The sequence below is a fragment of the Microcaecilia unicolor genome, chromosome 4 (genome assembly GCF_901765095.1).
Source record: "Microcaecilia unicolor chromosome 4, aMicUni1.1, whole genome shotgun sequence".
Lineage (NCBI taxonomy): Eukaryota > Metazoa > Chordata > Amphibia > Gymnophiona > Siphonopidae > Microcaecilia > Microcaecilia unicolor.
In genome coordinates, this window is record NC_044034.1 from 364,153,984 (window position 1) to 364,176,698 (window position 22,715).

The 22,715-nt window shown below is 44.8% G+C and overlaps 1 protein-coding gene across 4 annotated transcripts in view; it reads left to right on the forward strand.

Moving 5' to 3' along the window:
- The first annotated feature begins 11,625 nt into the window (after positions 1 to 11,625).
- DDX3X (DEAD-box helicase 3 X-linked) overlaps positions 11,626 to 22,715 on the forward strand; it is a 118,271-nt gene continuing 107,181 nt past the window's right edge. For all 4 annotated transcript variants that reach the window (XM_030202342.1, XM_030202345.1, XM_030202343.1 and 1 more), the window contains exon 1: positions 11,626 to 11,778. In XM_030202342.1, coding sequence (XP_030058202.1) covers positions 11,737 to 11,778 — 42 coding nt within the window. In that variant the 5' untranslated portion in view covers positions 11,626 to 11,736. The remainder of the gene's footprint in view (positions 11,779 to 22,715) is intronic.

Genomic DNA, 22,715 nt, shown 5'->3' on the forward strand with positions numbered 1-22,715 from the left:
CAGAAAGGGCGAAGCCTGGAGTTGGCGGTTGAGCAGAACAGGGCCGTGCCAACATGGTAAGTGAGGCAAGCATGGCAGGAGGGCGCCATCCTCTGGGGGGCGCCCCGCCGCACCATGCTCACCTCGCCCTCTTCTCCCTTTAACCAAGGTACTAGGCCACTCCTCCAATGGAGATATGGAGATACCAAAATGGAGATACCAAAATGCCTGAAAAGGCAATAGAATTGGAAGGCATTGGGTACGAGTGGTGATCTAACATGCTACAGTCTTATCTGGGTTCAATACTAAATGAATAACCTTTAACCAAGGTACTACCTCGCTGAGACAGGCTTATAGAGGAGAAAGGTCGATTGTGGAAGGCCTAGTATAAAAGACAAGAAAGATATCATCTGAAGAGATACTCAGGGATTGAATTAATGCAGCAAGGGGACTAAGAAAGATATTGATTAAAAGGGGTGACAGAGCTGAACCTTGTGGAACACCGTAAGATAAAGGAAGCTGAGAGGAAGAGTTACCTGACATAGAAAGACCGTCCTGAAAAGAAGGAAGAGAACCAGTTGTAAAATTGACTTGAAATTCCCAGAGATAAATAGTCTTTGTAATAGAAGTGAATAATTCACCAAGTCAAAGGCAGCAGATAGATCTAGTGAAACCAATAAAGCAACAGAACCCTTTTGCAAGTGAGAGTGAGGTTCACCGAGAAGAGATGTGATGATGGTTTCTGTACTATGGCCAATATGGAAACCAGACTGTTGAAGGTGTAAAGTAAAGGTTGATTCGGCACAAATGAGAAGCAGTTCAAAGACTTAACTTCTCGGTTAATTTAGAGAGAAACTGTAGAGTCAAGACTGTACCGATTGACTACATCAGCATGCTATTTGCACTAATCTTTGGCATACACATTGTCTCCTGCATCGGAGCCCTTTGAGAATTCTGCGCTCACTAATGCTGGCGTAAGTCCAGCGCTAATTGTCTCTAGCACCAGTGTTAGGTTTTGAGCATTAACCCACTAGTCAGAAGTCAGGACACACTTACTTAACAACTTCTAACCAGGGCGGATTGAGACAGGGAGAATGAGAATAAAAAGGGATACACAGAGCTCATCAGAGAAAATAAAATCCCCCAGAAGTTTGCTCATGTCCAGAATGAACTTACAAACAACAAAATCACATTGCGCTTTGTACGTACAGCTTTCGTATCTTAAGACTTAACTTTGCTAAGAGAGCAAGGATGTCTGGTTATCCTCGACAGACTGAGCCCTCCTCCTGGATTGGCCACTGTTGGAAACAGGATACTGGGCTCGATGGACCTTCAGTCTGTTCCAGTACGGCAACACTTATGTTCTTAAGGCCACTGGTACAAATGTACATGTTCACGTGCTAAATGAAGTTACCTGGGAAAATTCCTTTGACAGCTGTTCTTTTTTTTTTTATATATTTATTTATTAAGGTTTTTGAACAATAACATATTGACAACATCCTCATAACAGTCATGTATCACACATACAGAATGTTTAAACTTCAAAAACAGAAAGCGGCGTATCCCCAATCCTCCCCTCCCCCCTATCCCTTACCACAAACCCCCCTCCCCCCTTGTTACCAGTGGAGTATCATAATATGAGGACTGTGTTATATTAGTCATAGTCTTGGTATAATCAATTGAGGTGCATCCAAGTCTATCCCATTTTGTGATCGCCAAACTCGATATTGTTCCCATTGCAAGTTAAATTTTGTTACATGTCCCGATCGTATAGCTGTCATTTTGGACATTTGGTAGAGGTAGTCCATCTTGTGTGTCACCTTTATCGCTGGTGGAGCCAGCTGGCTTTTCCACGCCGATGCCAGTGTGATTTTCCCAGCTACCAACCAAACTGCTGTAAGCCTGTGAACAGACAGCCGCACTCCCGGGGGTCTGATATGCAGCAGACAAATCTCCGGTTTAGTAGGGTATCTTACCCCGGTCACTATAGCAAATAGGTCCAACAGTTCTGTCCAGTATGCTTGAATCTTAGGACAAGACCACCAGATGTGTAGCATATCCCCCACCATTGAACAGTTTCTCCAACACTGTGCAGACCCCTGTCCATACATTTTAACCAGTCTCTGTGGTGTGTAGTACCACTGATACAGTATCTTATAACTATTTTCAATCATTGAGCTAGATATGGAAACCCGCAGCAAGTGGCTCAATGCCTTTTCCCATTGTGTGTAATCTATGGTAACCTGCAAGTTTCGTTCCCATCGTTGTAGATAATATAGTATGGGTCCCTTGTCATTAAGCAGTGTAGCATATATGCGAGAGATACACCCCCTGTGGCTTCCCACTCTCATTGCTCTTGACAGCTGTTCTAACACTGACTAACTCTTGTCTGTATCCTGTCACAGGCATCAAATGAAATATTTTCTATTGCTCCTGCCATTATGAAGATTTTTTCACACATAAATGGGGGATTTCAATATATGGTGCCCAAGTCGTGTGCAGAACTTAATTGATCAACGAGCCCTTAACTAGCAATAATTGGGCAATAACAACCAATTATTACACTAATTGGCAGCAAATTAGGATTTGTGCATGCAAACTGGCTGCACATTATTCTACAAGGCTCGGCAACTAACTTTCATAGCGCGTATCTAAAAAGGGGGTGTCAGGGCATTTTGAAAGGTTTCGTGCAGGATTACAGAAACTGGCCTAAGCATGCCCAACTTGGTCGCTGGCATTTACACCTGGTTTCAGCAGGCGTTAAGTCAAGTGCCTAAAAGCTAGGTGTGGGATCCTTGCCTAAGCTCTATTCAAGGTGCACATCCTTTATAGAATAGTGTTTGGGGGGGGGGGGGGGATTCTATATATGGCACCTAAAAAATCTACACACCTAAGTGTATTCTATACGTGGCGCCTAGATTTAGTATACAGGATACGCTTAGTTGATATCCCAGTGCCTAGAAGTCCGCACATCCGTTTACACCAAGGAACCACGTGGCATAAATCCCGGTGTGTAGATTTAGGCGCAGAGGGACATATTCTATAACAGTGAACATAAATTTTGGAATGCCCACAAAACCCCCATTTCCCCGCCCATAACCATGCCCTTTTCTGGCTGCGCGCATTAGAATGTAGGTGCTCTATTTTATTTTATTTATTTGTTACATTTATATCCCACACTTTCCCACCTATTTGTAGGCTCAATGTGGCTTACATAGTACCGGAGAGGCGTTACAGACTCCGGTGTAAACAAATACAATGTGATGTTGTGGTATGATAAAGTTCATGTGGCACAGCCACATTAGGGAATCGTACAACGGAAGAGTTGTGTTATGTCCATTACGTTCTTTAGTTTTGTTGTGTTGCAAAGTTCAGGCATTTATGTAGGGTTGGTAGGGTATGCCTTTTTAAACAGGTTAGTTTTTAGTGTTTTCCGGAAGTTTAGGTGGTCGTTCGTAGTTTGCAAGGCTTTTGGTAATGCGTTCCACAGTTGTGTGCTTATGTAGGAAAAACTGGATGCGTAAGTTGATTTGTATTTGAGTCCTTTGCAGCTTGGGTAGTGCAGATTTACGTTAAAGAATATGCTTAGTGAGTTGGGCGCATAAATTCGAATTATTGCCAATTAGTGCTCATTATTGCTTGTTAAGCACTGTTAAAAACACTGATTGAAGTTACGCGCATTGTTACAGAATATGGATGGAATTTCAGTGCGGAATGCTTGGCGAACTACTTCCGGCAGTTAGTGCTGAATTTTTTTTATTACCCAAGTTTCGGTGCCATTTATACAATCCTCCACCCCCCCCCCCCCAAAAAAAAGGGCAATTCTATAACTGGGCACGCAAAGGGCACCTTAATTGGCACTTATGCATGTAAGTGCATCGAGCGTTATGCTATAAGGGAAAATGTAAATGCATGAGGGTGCACACATGGGTGAAGCATGGGCGTGTCTCCTACTTATGCATGCATACTAGAATTCTACATGCTATGTACACTGCATGGTACAACACGGCCCCCCCACTCTTGCCTCTAAAAGGGAGCTAAACACTTCAGAAGAGACTGAAAGCCCTTCTGGCAAAGGAAACACACTCCAGAGTTTAGTTTTTCTCTTTTATAATAATGCTTAAGTTTTTTAGAATAAATAAATGAGTACAAAAAATTCTTCTTTTATCCCAGAATTACAGAAAATTGAATTCTTATTTATACGAGTCTAAATTTCAGTATAAGGAAAATCTAATACCTGGTACTTGCTATCAAACAATATCTAATATAAATCCACTATTTGCAAGTAAAAACTCTCTCATTAGTATCTTGCTTATTACAAGGAAAAGACGTCAGATACTCGGTACTAGCTGATTTAACAGCCACCTAGACCGGGTCGCTCAGCGTTTACACTGAAATGTTTCTTTTCTTTAAGTAAAACTGCTGGCGAGTATCCTCACAAGTCAAAAAAACCTCGTTATTTACTAATTTTTCTATTATTTTCATAGCATGTTTTATCATGCAGATGAACGTATACTTAGCTGCTGTTTAGCTTTGATATCAATGGATATGCCCAACAGTGAGCTCCTGTTTCGCTGAAAGCTTCTTAAGGAGCTGAACCCAAAGCCTTCTATATCGTCCTGAAATTAAATAAACAGCATTAAGTTTCTTGAGAGATCAAGAATCTAAAGAGATTAAGAAATCCGTGGACCCGTGTTGCCTTGCTGTTCTCCTACCTGATATCTATGTGTGCAGTCTTTTTGTCTGCCTTCTAAAATGGCGACGGCATTTTAAACCAGACGCCAATATTGACAGCCAATCAGAGAACACTATGGATTTAAAGGGAACTGTTCATCGTAAAATGCATTCTTAAGACTATACCTTCAAAAATACCTTTACAAAAAAATGTGATGTAATACCCTTACAAAAAAGCTTTCCACTCTACCCTGTTATTTAATCCATGTGGGACTAACGATTTTAATCTGTAAATCCAGCGTTGCTCTTTTTGTATAAGTCGTCTGTCTCTGTTTCCAACTCTTGATGATCACAAAGAAATTCATCAATCCGGTCGATAGCAGAGAATATCATCTTAAATTTAACACTAATTGCGAGACCACACATGTGGTTTATATCTTGAAATGTACTTGCCCTAAGAGCTACGTCGGCAAGACAACACGTTCACTAAAACAAAGGCTTAGCGATCATAAGCACAACTTAAAATATTCCCCGTACAGAAGCACCAGTGGTTGCACATAGCATGGAAAAAGGACATAAGTTTAATGATTTGAAATGTGTTGTCACTGATCATATCCCCTTATCTCCAAGAGCTGGAAACAGAGATAATGCCTCTTCTAGCAAATGCTCAAATTGTTGAAATTGTCCCGACAGTTTTGCTATTTGTGGTTCCAGTGCTTTAGTAACTGCTGCTGAGATTCCAACACTTGCTGCATGGGTGCCATCTTGTCCTCGCCTCTGAAGGCCCTGCCTGTGTCTTTTCTTTCCGGTTTTGAGGACATTTGGCTGGAGGGACTGGACAAAAATTTGTCCATACACCAGTAGTAGGTGTTTTTTTCTCGTTCTTCTTATAATTGCCATCAAAAGCGTGCTGTAAAATTCTGTTTGGTCAGGAGAACCCAGGAGCTGAACTGAAACATGTCCGTTCAGCTGATTGCATCACGTGATCCCCCTCTATATATTTTATTTAGTTATTAAAAAATGTCTACTCTGCCTACAACCACGTAGAGTACAAATAACATACATAATAAAAACAATATAAAAGGAAACCACACATCATCATACAGATCCCACAAAGGCAACGCTCTCTCCTCTGTGTTTATCCTACGCTTTCTTGGATTCCATCATTGTTTTTGTCTTCACAATCTCCCCTTGGAGGACATTTCAAGCATTTACCATCCTTTGTGTGAAAACATATTTCCTGATGTTGCTCCTAAGTCTCCTACTCTGCAACTTCATCTCTTGACCTCTAGTTCTACTGCTTCCCCATCTCTAAAAAAATTACTTCGCATATTAATACCTTTTAAGTATTTAAATGACTCTATCAAATCCCCATTATCCTTACTTTCCTCTAGGGCAGGGGTGGGCAACCTCAATCTTCAAGGGACGCAACCCAGTTTTCAGGATTTCCCCAATGAATATGCATGAAATCTATTTGCATACAATGGATGCAGTGCATGCAAACAGATCTAATGCATATTCATTGGGGAAATCCTGAAAACCCAACTGTGTTGCGGCCCTTGAGGACAGAGGTTGACCACAACTGCTCTACGGTATACATATTCAGGTCTTCAAGTCTCTTCTCATATGTCTTTTGGAACAAGCTCCATATCACTTTTGTCACCTTCCTCTGAACCGTCTCAACTCTTTTGTTATCCTTAGCGAGACATGGCCTCCAAAATTGAATATAATACTCCAAATGGGGCCTCAACAACGACTTGTACAGGGGTATTATAACATGTCTTTTCTTCTATTGGCTATACCTCTCTGTATGCAGCCTAGCATCCTTCTAGTTATGGCCACCTCCTCGTCACATTGTTTTGCTACCTTTAGATCTTCCAACATTATTACCCCAAGACCCCAAGGCCCCAACTTCCAGTCTGTGCTTATCAGCCTCTCAGTCCCCATCAAATACAGCTCTTTTGGGTTTCTACACCCCATGTGCATCACTCTACACTTCTTCGCATAAAATTTAAACTGCCAAAATTAGACCATTTTTCTAATCTTTTTAGATCACTTCTCTTGTTATCCACTCCAATTTCTGATTGATAATCCAGAGTACTATAACCCCATGCTTTGATTATTTCATTGGGATATGAAGAAATCAGTTAAAAGAACTTCAGGTAGCTCAAAATTCAACTGCCATGGTTTTAATGGGTTGTATGTGCCCTACATAGCCGAAGAAAAATTAAAATAACACACCCTAAGGTAACGTCGATTGTCAATGACTTTGCCTACACTTTTTTTATTATTTTTTTTAAATACTGCATTTTTTAATATCGAAATGTCAATATTGTTACAGATTGACTTCACTGACTCTATATAACGAGTGCATCAGATGCTCTCTGACCACTGCGGTTCGTATTTTTTCAATATGATAACACTCAAGTCACCTCTCATGGTTCCAATAATCGTTTCCAAAGTTATTCAAAGTCGTTAACTTGCAACAGGATTGTGAAAAATTACAGAAGGACCTTACGAGACTGGGAGACTGGGCGGCTAAATGGCAGATGACATTTAATGTGAACAAGTGCAAGGTGATGCATGTGGGAAAAAAGAACCCGTATTATCGCTAAGTCATGCAAGGTTCCACGTTAGGAGTTACGGACCAAGAAAGAGATCTGGGTGTCGTCGTCGATAATACACTGAAACCTTCTGCTCAGTGTGCTGCTGCGGCTAGGAAAGCGAATAGAATGTTGGGTATTATTAGGAAAGGTATGGAAAACAGGTGTGAGGATGTTATAATGCCGTTCTATTGCTCCATGGTGCGACCGCACCTTGAGTATTGTGTTCAATTCTGGTTGCCGCCTCTCAAGAAAGATATAGTAGAATTGGAAAAGGTGCAGCGAAGGGCGACTAAAATGATAGTGGGGATGGGACGACTTCCCTATGAAGAAAGACTAAGGAGGCTACAGATTTTCAGCTTGAAGAGACGGCTGAGGGGAGACATGATAGAGGTATATAAAATAATGAGTGGAGTGGAACAGGTGGATGTGAAGCGTCTGTTCACGCTTTCCAAAAATACTAGGACTAAGGGGCATGCAATGAAACTACAGTGTAGTAAATTTAAAACAAATCGGAGAAAATGTTTCTTCACCCAACGCATAATTAAACTCTGGAATTCGTTTCCGGAGAATGTGGTGAAGGCGGTTAGCTTGGCAGAGTTTAAAAAGGGGTTAGATGGTTTCCTAAAGGACAAATCCATAAACCATTACTAAATGGACTTGGAAAAAACCCACAATTCCAGGAACAACATGTATAGAATGTTTGTACATTTGGGAAGCTCGCCAGGTGCCCTTGGCCTGGATTGGCTGCTGTTGTGGACAAGATGCTGGGCTCGATGGACCCTTGGTCTTTTCCCAGTGTGGCATTACTTATGTACTTATGTAGACACTAGTCAAGATACAAACAGCCAGGTGAGGATGCCTCTCTATTTCACTTCTCCATAAACACACACATTACTTTTAAAATATCTACTAGTTTTATGTCTTTACTTCAGCTTCCCCCTTTCCCACCCCCTTCCTCCCCTCCCTCATCTCCAATCTCACGGAACCTCTCCAGTCTCTAAAGATCTTTAAGAGGTGCCACCAGGACCTCTCTGAGCTCCCTCAGTATCCTGGGATGTATCCCATCTGGCCCCATAGCTTTGCCCACCTTCAGATTGCGAAGCAGTTTATAAACTCTTTCTTCTGTAAACGACGCAGTATCCACTCCATTACCAGATGCTCCCTTAGCAGCCGATCACGGTCCTTCACCAAGATTTTCCTCCGTGAACACCGAAGAGAAGTAATTTTTTAGTACGTTCGCTTTATCCTCACTCTCCACATAGCCATTCTCATTAACTTTCAGTCTTGCGATTCCATTCCTATCTTGAAAAAGGTCTTGTCACCTCTCTTTACATCTTTATTCATCTATTAGGATTTATTTACTGCCTTTTTTAAGGAATTCACTCAAGATGGTGTACAGTAAGAATAGATCAAACATGAGCAATAGGCAATTACAACAGTAAAATATTCAAATAACACTACAAAGTATGATATGGTATACTACTTACAATGACAACACAATACGTAACATCTCTCTATATAAAAGGCAACACCAACGTTCTATGAAGCCTCCAGCCGGAAGTGTGAAGGGGGAGAGATATCCGGTTTCCCCATGAGTGTCTGCCCCGCCCTCTCTGTAACACAAACAGTCAGTGAAGGAAAACACAGCAAAGCAGTGAAGGACTCAGAGGGGGGAGGGGAGAGAAGGCAGAGGGCAGGGACACACACACTCCCACATGCACACAGAAGAAAACCTTGCTAGCCCCCATTTCATTTGCATCAGAAACAGGGCTTTTTTACTAGTAACATTATAATTGATAGTGAAGGGTCTTTAGCTATTTTTTCTTCCGCTAGCCATATTTCCCTCTTTGCTTCTTTGAGTTTAATCCGATAATCTTTTCTGTGATCCTCTCATTACGTTGTTTTGTATTTCTTGAACAAAGCCTTTTTTTTTCTTATTTTTTCAGCTACTTGTTTGGAGAACCATATAGGCTTCTTGCTTCTCTTGTTTTTGTTTACTTTCCTTGTGTAAAGATCAGTTGCCATATTTATAGCAGCCTTTAGCTTTGACCGCTCGAGAAATATAAAATACCCCAATCTATCCACCCTATCAGATTAACTGTTCACTCGTCCTCTAGATTGTTCACTTGTCCTTAGTTTGTTCTCTTGTCTTTTAGATTGTAAGCTCTTTGAGCAGGGATTGTCCTTCTATGTTTGAATTGTACAGCGCTGCGTAACCCTAGTAGCGCTTTAGAAATGATTGTTGTTGTTGTTGACCACTGATTTTCCAGTTCTCCTACGCCTTCCCAAGCGAACAGGTATTCCCCCATTTTATCAAAACCAGTATGTCTGAAATCTAGTACTTTGAGTTTTGTGCATCCGCACTCCGCCTTTGCCCTTATATCAAACCATATCGTGTGATGATCACTATTGCACAGGTGGGTACCCACCCGGATATTGGAAACACTTCCTCCATTCATGAGCACTAGATCCAGCATCGAACCTTCCTTCATGGGTTCCGTCACCATTTGTCTGAGCAAGATACTTTGACAGGCGTACACAATCTCCCTACTTCTTTCCGATTCCGCAGACGGGACGTTCCAATCCACATCAGACAAGTTGAAATCTCCCAACAGTAGCACCTCCCCTTTCATACCAATTGCTTTTGAATATCTTCTATCAGATCCTTGTCTAGCTTCTCTGTTTGTGCTTGAGGTATGTATATAACCCCTGTGTGGATACAGGTTTCGTCTTCTCTTTCCAGGACGATCCATAAAGCTTCTTCCTTTCCCCAGGTTCCCCTCATTTCAGCCGCTCTATCATCTGTCACATACAGTGCCACTCCTCCACCTCTTCGGCCCTTTCTATCTTTCCTAACAAGATTATAGCCCAGTATAGTCACATCCCATTCATGGAAATCATTGAACCACTTCTCTGTAATAGCATCAATATCCAAGTTTTCTTAAAACACCAGGGCTTGCAAGTCTTGAACCTTTTTAGCTAGACTACGAGCATTTGTGCTCATTGCTTTCCATGTGCTTAGTGAGTTTAGGTGGCTTTCTATATTTAGATGACCTTTCCCTCTGCCATCATGTTTATTCTGGGGGTGATTATCTGAATTCCCTTGTTTCCTTTTGTCACCCCCGCCTTCTAGTTAAATGTCTAGAAACATATTGTCTGAATTTCTCCCCAAGGCTCCTTTTTCTCCATCACAGAAATATGCAGCCTGTTATTTTTCCACATATTACTCCATGTTTCTATGTATCTAAGACCTTCTTCTTTACACCAAGAGTCAAGCCACTTATTGAAATCCACTGTTTTTGCGTAGTCTTTCCTCTCCCTTCCCCCATGTGGGAAAACATGATTGTACTTCTTTTCTCCTCCGATCAAAGCGTTTTTTTCTAGCAAAAATGGTGCCAGTACTCAAATGCTAGGCCACCCTTTAGTGGTGGGGTGAGCAGTGAGGCCCCCTGCAACCAGTCACAGAATCTATGACAAGGCAACATTAGTGTGTCGAGCCTGAGCTCTTGGGGACCATGTGGGTCAATTTTAGCAGACAATGGAAAAGGTGCAGATACTCAGCACCCCCCCCCCCTCAAAAAAAGCCCTGCCTCCGATTCTATAAGAATGTATTTATTTATGAACTGCTCTAAAAGGAGTCCCCAGCAGGGTGGTACATCAAGTCGTGAACAAGCTTGGATGCTTTGGGGTATTAAATTTCACTCTAGGAATGGTTCATCCTCGGCGTCTCTGCAGACGTGTTCGGGCAGGCACGTTATCTTTGTTCTAAAATGTGCCTAGAAAGGGCAGGAATGGTTTTTGAAGGCTGCAGGCTGTTAATAAAAGGATCAGACTAGTAATTAAGCCGAGTTTAAGGTTTGCCTCTGCCAATCTGACCTTGAACATGTATTTTTTTTTTCACCCTCCGTGCTTAGTCCAGACAATAACTTTTTTTTGGCCTGGCCTGTGCTTCAGGAGCTACATGTTTGATGACATAAACAAACCAGTCCGCAGCTTTCTACATTACCTACAACAAACACAAACTTGGCAGCACATCTTCAACACCATTCCGGCACGTTCAAGAGCCCTGTCCTGACGTCATAAAGGCGGAAGTCACGCAGGGCGCAAGACTCGCCGCCCGCCATGGCAATGGAGCCACTTCCGGGCCCAGGCGAACTCCCGTCAAGAGTAAGGTGCCTTCTCGGCCTTATAATTGTCAAGGCTTGCCTCGCAGAGCCTGACGAGAGGGACTGGGGAGGGGGGAAGGGGTGTGGCCTAGGCTTGGGGGTGGAAATAGTGGCGAAAGGAAGAGCGGGCGGGCCGCGAAGCAGGGAGGATGTTGCGCGCTGACGTCACGTGCGTGGGCTCGTTTAAGGAGACGCATAAGAGCCGGGCGTTCAGTTGGAAGCAGACCTCTCACGGAGCGTTTCGCTGACGGAGAGCGCGAGCGGATCTTTCTTTAATCGCTGGAAAACCGGTTCCCTTTAATTCTTTAGTTATGAGTCATGTGGTCGTGGATAATGTCCTCCTAGATCAGCAGGTAAGGGAGAACGCGCGCGCGGTGGCATGCGGGCGTTGGGGTGGGGGGGGGAGGAGAGGCTGCTCTGTAACGGCCCGGGATCGCTTCCTCTCACCCCCCCCCCCCCCCCCGCCAGAGCTGTGGTAACTGAGGGCCTTTGGCCTAGTTTTGTGAAGAGGTGACGCTTTATAGTCGCGCGCGGGGTGTGTGGGGGGGAGGGGACAGAATGCTGTGAAGGATTAATAAATATAAAATGGTGGCGCGGGGGGGGGAGGGGGTGTTTTATCTGCGAATAACTCGGTGGCGAGCGAGGACGCAGCTGTGCGGACGAGGGACCGGCGACGCGGCGCCGCGGCGTCTATAATGGCGGCTTTTGTTTTCAGGCTGGCTGAGGGGAAGTGTGGGGGAGGGGCGGGTTCTGCTTGGTTGTTCCCCCCCCCTCCCCGGCTTGTTTCATTCGCTCTTCGCCTGCCGGAGGCTTCGATCAAGCCCGAGCTCGTGCTGGTTCTTTTTTTTTTTTTTTTCTTTGTTGTCGGCGCTGACTGGCTTTGTTCGTCCCCCTCCCCCTCCTTCCCCCTCCCCTTCGTTCTTTGTTGGCGCGGGGCCTGGCCGGCAGGGCTGGTGACGCAGCTGCTTATTGATGCGGCTGCCGGCAGAGGGGCTCCACGTCGGGGAGGAGGAGGAGGGCCCTGGGAGGGTTCCATAGACGGTGGCTGTGCCGGGTTTCTGGCGTTGCAGTGGCGTGTGCGCTCCCGAAGGCCCACCTCGCCCTTGTCTCCTCCCCCCCCCCCCTTTATTTTTTTTCCCTTTATCTCTCGTAAGAGGCAGGGCCTCAGGTTCATCCCCCGGGGCTGGTGTTTGTTTGTTGCCGAATCGTCTCGTGTTCTAACTCCCCCCCGGATCCCACGGTGCTCCCGGTAACTTAAAAATTCCGTTGCATTGGCGATGATGGGTGTTCAAAAAGTCCAGTTCACGCTATTCGTTTGGGGTGAATGTGTGGTCCGTAACAAATCGATATAGCGATATGTGAATGAATTACAGGGAGAAGCCCATTAGTGAGCTTGGTTTTGGACATCGCAATATCCAGTGTCGGATTAAAGACAATACCTATGAAGCCACGAAAACGTCAAAAGCGAATATGGGTTTTTTTTTTTTTTTTTTTTCGAAAAGAGATGTGGGTTGTTACAAACTAGGAAAAAAAAGCAGCTGACACACTTCATTTGTAGTTTACAACGCGAACAGAACCGTGAACCTCGCTTATAACACAGTTCAGCATCATCATTAACACACTTTACATCTGGTTGGTCTGGTAACTTCCTGCTACATGCTTGGACTTGCAGTTTACTTGTACTTGACGTCTGGGCTATGACGTCAACTACATGGATCATCCCATCCCTACTTTTAGATTCCTCTTTTCCCTTCCCCAGCTCTGCTGGTTTTACACATCTAAATGCTTCTTGTCTAGAATACTACATTAGCTTTAGCCTGGGGACTGAAAACCACAATACAGATGATTGAGCCATGGATTAACTCTGAATCTGGTTCATGCTTTATTGTACTTGGAAAAACCTAATTCAAAGCAGCATGATTTAACCAGAAGTCAAATCCTTAATTTAGACGTGAGTTAAAACTGAGTTGCTGCTGAGATTCACTAGTGTTTCATTTGTTTAACTTTGTTTTGCCACCGTTTCCTTGCCTGTCTTCCTTCATTTCAGAAATGGCTACAATGGCCTGTCTCAATTGACAGCTTTTTTTTGGTCTTCCAGCCCTCTCTGTTAATTCTGGACCTTATTATTTCCAAGGAGTTTAGAGCACCTGTTTTTTCTGTAGTATCACTAATAAGTCTTGTTGCAGTTCCATTATTTTTCAATGGGAAAAGCAGTGGTTGCATATTTGACTTCAGTTAGGAAAGGAAATGCAACGGTAACAGGTTCTTGCAGAATTAGTGACACATTTTGTGGACTTGTGTGCAGCTTTGTGGACTAAAAAAAACTTTCATCTTAAATTAGAGACCTCTGTCCTAAAGATGGAAGTGCCACATAGGACATCTGGTTACATAACATTTACTGGCCTACTGCTGATAGGTCAGTTCATCCTCTAGCTTTCAGACACATTTGGCCTTGAATGCAGTGTCTAAAATCTAAACATCCTTATCCAGCTTCTAGAGCAGAATGGGCAACTTTTATACACAGAGCTGCATGAATTAGTGCTATCCCTAATTGGCTGCAACTTAATTTGTAAAACAGGCACAGAACTCAATAGATGACCTGTGATATCATTTTAATTAAAAATGATGGAAACTTCTGAAATATTCTAATCACCAAAACTCTGGTTAGTGTCTTCTGTGCATTTCCCATAGTCTCATGGGCCACATAGAATTCAGTGGAGAGCTGCAGGTTGCTTGTCCCTGATAGAGGCTCCCTTTCAACTATTGGAGCAAGCATTATTTAAAGATCTCTTATGGCAAACAATTGTAGCAACCTCAGCTTCAGAGTAAGTGAACTGCAAGCCCTTTTACATTGTCCTCTGTTTACTCAATTTTAATCCGGTTTTCCTCTGCATGTTCAGGGCCTACTTTGTTAGGATCTTGATGCACTCCCTTTCACATTAAATCAAATGGTTTGCAGTCAAATTCAGGTTAAAGAAAGTAGTAGTAGTCAAATTCAGGTTAAAGAACAGAACTCTATCCATATAGTGATAAATTCTTAACACAAAAAGGAATCAAGGTAAGGGATAGGCTTGGGAGCAGGGAATGCTGACAGTGGGAGTGACTATCATGCTGATGTACCTGGAAATGCCAAACTAAATAGATGAGCCTTCAGATGGGCCATAAACTTATGGAAGTGGATTCCATAGGTTAGAGGCAGTACGAAAGAATGCAGAATGTCAGGCTCAAGTTGAAAACAAACAAACAAAAAAAAACTCGGGGGGGGGGTTAGCAAGATGAAGACCAGACATGAATGTAATGAACAAGATGGTGTGTAAGAGGATATTAAAGATGGCTTGACAGATGCAGTGTGTGTCTTATGAGTTAAGGCCGAAATCTTATGCTGTAGTCTAAATTGACATATGTAGGAGGTGACGACATGGCTAATGTTCATGCGTAAGAAGTCAAATAGATGTGTTCTGGCCTGACTGCAGTGTTTCAATAAGAGGGAGTATAGATGTTATAGTCAAGCTTAGAAGCTACTGTGTAGTAGAGTAGTGTGGCACAAACAGAATTGTCTGGATAGCTATGGACAGCATATATAGTGCAGAGCAAGAACTAAAGCAGACTACAGAGCACTTGAGCATATTTAAATCAGGGCTAATGGAAGAGCCACACAAAAGGGTAGGGTAGCTGTCAGCTTCATTGGTAACCTGTTAGCCAAGAGGCAATGAATTTAGAAGGATTGAAGTAATAAGTGATGAGAAGTTAAACCAGTTACTGACAGAATTTAGACTGCATTGTAGACAGGACATGTACAGGTTACAAGGTTATAATTTAGATTAGTAGTATATTGCCTGTATAGAAATTGCATGTTCTTGAATCAAGGAAGCAAAGGGGGACCAAGAAATACTGAAGAGCAAAGAAGCATGAACAGTTCCTAGGGGGGACATGAAGAGTAGGTAGAGAGTACTAAGAGGATAAAATTGCCACTAAGAAATAAAAGGTAGAATGTAAACCATTTTAAAACTTCCAGAGATGCCAATTTATGAAAGTCTGTGAAGAAAATTTACCAAGTCAGAATCTGCAGTAAAGCCCAGAGATACCCAAAGAACTGCATTGGTCAAAAGCAGTGTGGTCATTAAGGAGGGGAGGTTACTGTAGTTTCTTTGAATGGCCAGACCTAAGGCCAGATTCTAATGGATGGAGAATATTAAGAGGCCTGCTAGAAATATTAAGAGGTATGCTAGAAAAGTTGAAAAAATCACTTTCAATTTTGAGAGAAATGAGGCTGGAAATAGGCCTGTAAATCTCAACCGAAGTAACATCAAGAGTTGGATGCTTCAGAACAGGCCAAATGGTTGCAGTTTTCCATTCTTGAGGGACCTTGGGAGAGGAAGAATGGAGGTAAACTATTTTTTGAAATGCCTAACAATGTGGAAGAACAGGAACCAGAGAACTAATTGCTTCCTCAAATTAACAGTTAAGTGAAGGGTGGTCATGGATGTAAGATTAAAACTTCTCCAGATAACAGCAGTGAGATGATTCCTCTGCTTGGACTCCATTTTAAGTAGCCTGCAAGGAACTTGGCGGGGAGCTTTGGAAGCTTATCAAAATTAACACGCTCCATGCAATCTTTCAGAAATAGATCTCTGTTGGCCATACTGTACATCTCAAATCAATAGCTCTAAATACCTATTGCCCCACCCCAAAGCTTATAAGAACATAATAGCCATATATCTGATCAGATCAATGGTCCATCTAGCCCAGTATCCTGTGTCTAACAGTAGTCAATCCAGGTGACAAGTACCTGGCACAAAACCAAACATTCCATGCTACCGATCTCAGGGCAAGCAGTGTCAATAGCAAACTATGGACTTTTCCTCCAGGAACATCTGCAAACCATTTTTAAACCCAGATACGGTAACTGCTGTAACCACATCCTCCAGCCAATGAGTTCAAGTTTAACTATTCGTTGAGTGAAGTTATTTCCATGTAACTTGAGTGACTTTTTGAAAAGTTATACTCGTTCTACACCACACAGGATTTTGTAGACCTCAATCATTTCACCTCAGCTGTCTTTTTTCCAAGCGGAAGAGCCCTAACCTCGTTAGCCTTGTTCCATTTTATCATTATGGCAAACCATTTGTCTTCTCCTCAACCTTCCCTATTCTTCAGTCCTCTGGCCCCTCTATCCTCATTATTCCACTCCACCCAAACCACTCTTGTTGCATTGGATTCTTAGTGTTGGTGTAGTCCAAGTCATCGCCCCTCCCCCCATAGGAATTAGGCTGTATGCATGCTGACTTTTTTTTTCTGAAAGTGGTGTGAAGTTCACATCAAACTCTAGTCTTACCAGTGTTCCCTAAATGTTCACACACAGGTGAAGAGATTGCAAAAACTGGACTGCACCTGGACAGCAGATGTACATTACTATCTCGGGTCACTAAGAATTTTAGGGAAAGCTTTAATCTCAAATCTGGTCAACCCATTCACTGGGGGTTCTCAACCAATTTCTTCTGGCTTGGTGCATTTCTTTCATAGAAACAGAGAAAAATGAAGGCAGATAAAAACCATATGGCAGTTCTCAAACCGTGGTCCTGGAGGCATCTGAGCCAGTCAGGTTTTTTGGAATATCCACAATGAATATTCATGAGGTTGGCATTCTAGGGTACCTCCAGGACCTATGTATTTATCCCAAGCTTCCTTGATTTCAGATACAATTTTTGTCTACCTCCTCTGGGAGGCAGTTAAAATTAGAAGATATCCACAGTTAATATGCATGAGAGAGTTTGCATGCATTGCCCCCCTTCTGTGCAAATCTCATGCATATCCTGAAAACCCAACTGGCTGGGCTGGTTTTGTCCTAAGGACTCTGTTGAGAATCTTGGTATACTGAACACCAACTTGGAGTCAAATCAACTTACATCGTTCACCTCTATTTTGCTTAAATAGTACATACATTACTGGGTCAGACCAATTGTCCATATAGCCCAGTATCCTTTTTCCAACAGTGGCCAATTCACTGAGTTGTTGGGTGGCTTTTCTTAGTCCGGGACCTCTGACACATGCAGGGCGAAAAAGCTAGAAAGATAAGCTTGGGGGAATGATTCAGCAAGGCTGTCATTTGAATGCTTGTTTCCATGGCGTCCCACAGATCAATCCAGAGACTGGTGGGTTATGTCCCTCTGCCAACAGGCGGGGAGAGAACTTCTGAGGCTCTATATGTGAACATGTGCCGTGCCACCAGCTCAAACTCCGTATTCTATCTAGCAGGTGGAGGTCATAACTCTGCAGCTTTCTGGATTGGGACTCCTCGCTCGTTCCCTCGGGATGAGTTGAGGTGCCCAGGGGGTTGAGCGCTCTCTTCTTCTGAGCAGGGATACCTGGTGGTGCCAGGTCCCTCCCTTTTTCCCCCTCACCATCTGGTTCCGTGACTGTGAGTGGTACTCTCCTGTTTAAAAAAGAAAAGTGCAGTGTATCTTTAGATTGTAAGCTCCTTGAGCAGGGACTGTCCTATGTTAAATTGTACAGCGCTGCGTAACCCTAGTAGCGCTTTAGAAATGTCAAGTAGTAGTAGTAGTAACTGCTGGATAAGGCACTTGCAGTAAGCACATTGTGCTTCAGGTAACGGGTATTTGGGCTTCTGGGCACAAGGCAGCCCCGTCCGAGTCAGTGAAACACTGCTCCCGGTGTGGGAACCGGAAAGCAGCGTCGGGCATGTGTGATGCCTGCCCTCAGGTCTCTACGGGGCAGGGAGCGTCGGCATTGCGATGGGAGCGGCCGGAACGGGTCACAGGGCAGTGAGCCCCATTGTCCTCCGGGCATCCTTCTTCCCGCCTGGCGGCAGATGATTTTGCCGCCGTCGTGCCTTTGAAAGGGCGAGAGGCGACAGAGTCAGCATTGGCTCAGGGGGCGCGGAAATCAGCTGATTCTCGATTGGCTGCAGCCGGAATGCCGAGTACAGTTTCAGGGGGTACAGAGGCGATGCCTGTGCCGAATCAGTTTTCCCGCACAGTCCTAGCGCGGATGTGTTGCGGGCGCCATCTTGGAATCGGGGACGGATCCGATTCCGGGGCCGCCCGTTGCCGAGGGTCAGCGGCAGGTATCCCTACCCAGGGCAGGTTTGCAGATGGGGGATACTGGGAATTGGGAGTGCCTTTTTTTTCTCCTGAGTTTGTCCTCCTTTTACACAGGGCTTTTTTGTTGAAAAGGTCAGGGGGGGCCCTCATGAGGATCCCTCGGCCTCTCCCCCTTTTTCGCCTAAAAGACATTGCTTGGATGTACAGGAGTCAGAGGCGATGTCCTTCGGATGTGACGTAGATGACAGTCGGTTGTCAGATGTTTCCCATCTGACCCGGTCAGTATTGTTGGAGGGAGTCGCAGTATGAAGGGGGTGATGATCCCACGGCGGCTTGGTTGTTTCATCAAGACGAATTGACGAACTTAATTGTCAGCGCATTGGAGATCCTCAATATATCTGCTCTGGACAGCAGTGGTCGCTCTTCAGCGGCCCCTTCTATTATGTCAGGGACTAAGCGGCTGGCCCGTACCTTTCACATTCATAATGCTATGAAGGTACTCACTGCAGCACAATGGGACACTCCGGAGGCGGGTTTACGCGTGGCAAGGGCCATGACGCGGTTATATCCGCTTCCAGAAGGAGAACGAGACGAGTTGCGTTTACCTGTGGTGGATTTTTTGATCACGGCAGTGACTAAGAGAACTACGTTGCTGGTGGAAGGCAGGACAGATCCGCAGGGTAGGAAGTTGGAGTCTTCTTTCAAGGCTTCCTTCGAAGTGGCTGCATTATGCTGCTCTGGCGGCGCAGCCTTTTGACTCCCCACGGGCCCGCGTTTCCAATGATGGGACCTTGGTCCATCTTCCAGGGTCAATAGGAGGACAGCTGTTCCTCTTTCTGGAAGAATGGGCCAGGGTAACGTCAGACGAGTGGCTGTTACAGGCTAGAACTGGTTCGGAATCAGATTTCTTCGTAGAATCTTCTTGCAAATCTCCAAGGAAGCGAGCGGCGGTCAGGGAGACGGGCAATCTAATTCGCTTGGGAACGGTGGTTCCTGCTCCGGTATCGCAGCGCGGCCTAGGAAAGGAGGCTCCTATCGTCCAGTGCTGGATCTCAAGGGAGTAAACAAGGCGCTGCGAGTACGTCACTTTTGCATGGAAACTGCATACAGTGATAGCAGTTCAGCCTGGGGAATTTCTCGCTTCCCTCAATCTCAAAGAAGCTTACTTGCACATTCCCATTTGGCCTTCTCATTGGTTTCTTCAATTTTTGCTGTATTGGGTCAACACTTTCAGTTCTAGGCGCTTCCATTCGGCCTGGCTACGGCTCTTCAGACATTTTCCAAGGTAATGGTAGTGGTCGAAGCTTTTCTGCGAAAAGACGGGGTGCAAGTGCATCCGTTTCTCGATGTCTGGTTGATAACGAGCTCCGTCCTTTCGGGAAAGCATTCAGGCGACAGACAAGGTTGTCGCTTTACTGCAGTCTTTGGGAAGGATCGTTGACTTGGAAACGTCATTTGGTTCCATCTCGGGCCCAGATGCATCAACCAAACGTAAAAAAAGTGAAACGTAAAAGTCCTTAACGAATTTTAAAGAATGAAGAATGCACCAAAAAACAAGTCTTTAATGCTCGGTATGGTATTGTAAAGTACCATGCATTAAAGATAACGTTAAATTGGTGTAATCCTCGTCGGTAATCGGCCCCCAAAGCATGCGCAGAGCAGCCAAGCGTTATGCTGGCTGCTCTGCGAATGCCACAAACGTCAAAACCAAAAAAAAAAAATCACAAACGTGGCTCCTTGCTTTCCCCTGAGATTGATGGGTTATGTTCCTCTGCCAGTAGGTGGAGATAGAGAACTTCCAGTTCGCTATCTGTGGTCATGTGCAGCCACTCATACCTCTGTATTCTCTGTAGCAGGTGGAAGCTTTGGATTCTGGGCTCCTCACTTGTTCCCTCGAGCTGAGTTGGGTTTCCCTTAAGGGGCTGGGGGCTCGCCTCGGTGGTGAGCAATGTACACCTGGTGGGGCCAGGTCCCTCCCATCTCCTGCTAGACTTCTTAGTTTCACGTACGTCTTCTGTCTTTAAAAAATAAAAAACCTTTTGTTGGTACTCGCAGTAAGAAGGACTTCTCTCAGTGAACGGTAGAAGTGCTGTTCCTCATGGCTGGAAAGGGGGACTGTGGAGGCTTTGTTTTTGGAGCTGAGGCACATGGCAGCTCCCTCTGAGATTATGAAGCACTGCTCCTGGTGTGGGAACCGGAGAGCAGCATCGCGTGTGTTCAGCCTGCCTTTGTGTTGGGAGCACAAGTACTCGAGGTGCGGGACTGCCCCTTACAGATGGCAGTCTGCTCCTGCATTACTGAGCCTGGAAACCCCTATAAAGTACATTTATCTCCCTTTTTAGGGGAAGGATGTGAGAGTAAATATAAACCAAGTTTATATTCCAGTATTCATCCCCTTCCACCCTCCCTCCTCCACTGCCAGCCCTTTGAACTGGCAGAGTTCTTAGACTCCTTCCCCATACCTCTCTGGTGGTCTAGTGCTGCATTGTGGCTGGAGCAATCCCCATTCCTTAGTGTCAACAGCAGATGAATCCAGAAACCTGTGGGTTGTTAGTCTACCAGCAAATGGAGATTGAGAATACTGACTTGCCAAGTGAGCATGACATGTCCTACAGTGCAAATCTGTACACCATCTCCCACAGCTGAACAGATGTTTCACAGGCTCCTGGATGCTCCAGGCTTGGCTGGTTCAGTGGAGTTGGGGGTGACTGGCTTTTCGGTGCCAGCTTTGGGAGGTGTGCCTAGTCACCCCAGTTTCCAACCCCATGGCCCTCTTTTTCTGTCTCCCATTGCCTCCTTCCTCACAGATCGTCTGCATCGTTGATTTAAAAAAAAAAATCCAGGGGATCAGGCTCTGTTTGGTGGGCTCTGGCGCTTTGTGCTACTGGACATTGAGGAAAGTGCCTCTCCGTACAGCATTCTTTATGGCATTTCTTCCTCTTTCGCCCCTCCCTTGGTGAGTGATTCCTTTCTTGTTAGGCGGCTGAGTTGGTTAAATGCTGCTCCCACTAAGGGAAGTGATGAGCATCGGTGGGAACTTTGTTCTGTAGGGTGTGCAGTCCTGGAGGCTCTTGAGGCATTGGTAAGGCGTGCGTCGGAGATTCCCTGCATGGGTTCCAGTTAGATGGGTCAGCGGCCATAGATAGGGAGTAAGTAGGGGGTGTAGTGAGCAGTTCTTTGGGGATGGGGAGTTTCGAGAGTATGGGATAATGCGGGTAGGTGTGTAGGAGTTTGAGGGATGGTGGGAAGTTGGGGAGGGGTAATATTGGTTGAGGCTTAGGATAGGAGTGTTAATTTTAGGCAGACATTGATCTGTTTTATTCACGATTGCCTGTATGTTATGCGCAGTGGTTCATTGTGTGGTCAGGGCAATAGCTGTCCAGTGACCCGGCAGGTTATAAGAGTACAGGCCTCCTGGGGCACATATGGGGGGGGGGGGGGTAGTAGGGGAGGGGGAATTTTCACGGTTGGGGTAGGTTAGTACTCAACAGGATATTCTGGTTTCATTATAACTTTGGAGTTACAGATAAGTTGTGGCCAGTATGCAGTATTTTTGCTATCTAATATTTCAGTTCTGTTATTTGGGAGGGGGGAAGAGGGGTGGTAGGGTGGAGAAGGGAGAAAATGATAAAATTTTGGGTGATACATAGTAATTGGTTACAATGCAGCATGTTCTGCTATGTTACTTTCTGTGTGATTGAACTTCTTGAAAATGTTACTTCCTTGTCATCAAGCAGATGAATCCATTACGAGTGGGTTGTGTCCATCAACCAGCAAGGGGAGATAGCACTGAAAATCCATAATGCCTCATGGCCAGCTAGCTCCATCGGCCTCTTCAGTATTCTCTATCTCCCCAGCAGGGTGGACGCAGCTTATTCAGCTCCTTCAGAAAATCTGCCTGGGGTGGCTCCTGTGCTGTTGCCAGTTGTAGCAGGGGTGTTGTGGCTGGTGGTGCCCACTTTAAAGGCACATAGGTACGACCTTTCCCTGCCTTACTCCGGCCCCCGATGTGGAGGTAGACACATAGGCTAGCCCTGTCCCTGTCTTTGCCCACGCTGTGGATGCAGGCACATAGGTTCGCCCTTTCACTGCCTTTCCCACGCAACTGATAGTCCAGAGTGGAAATAATTTGCCTCTTGCGCTGTTACCTCTAACTTTCCTCACAGCGTTAAAAAAAAAAAAGTTGCGTCGCACTGTTGCGCTGTGAACCCAGAAAAGAGGTTTTCTTC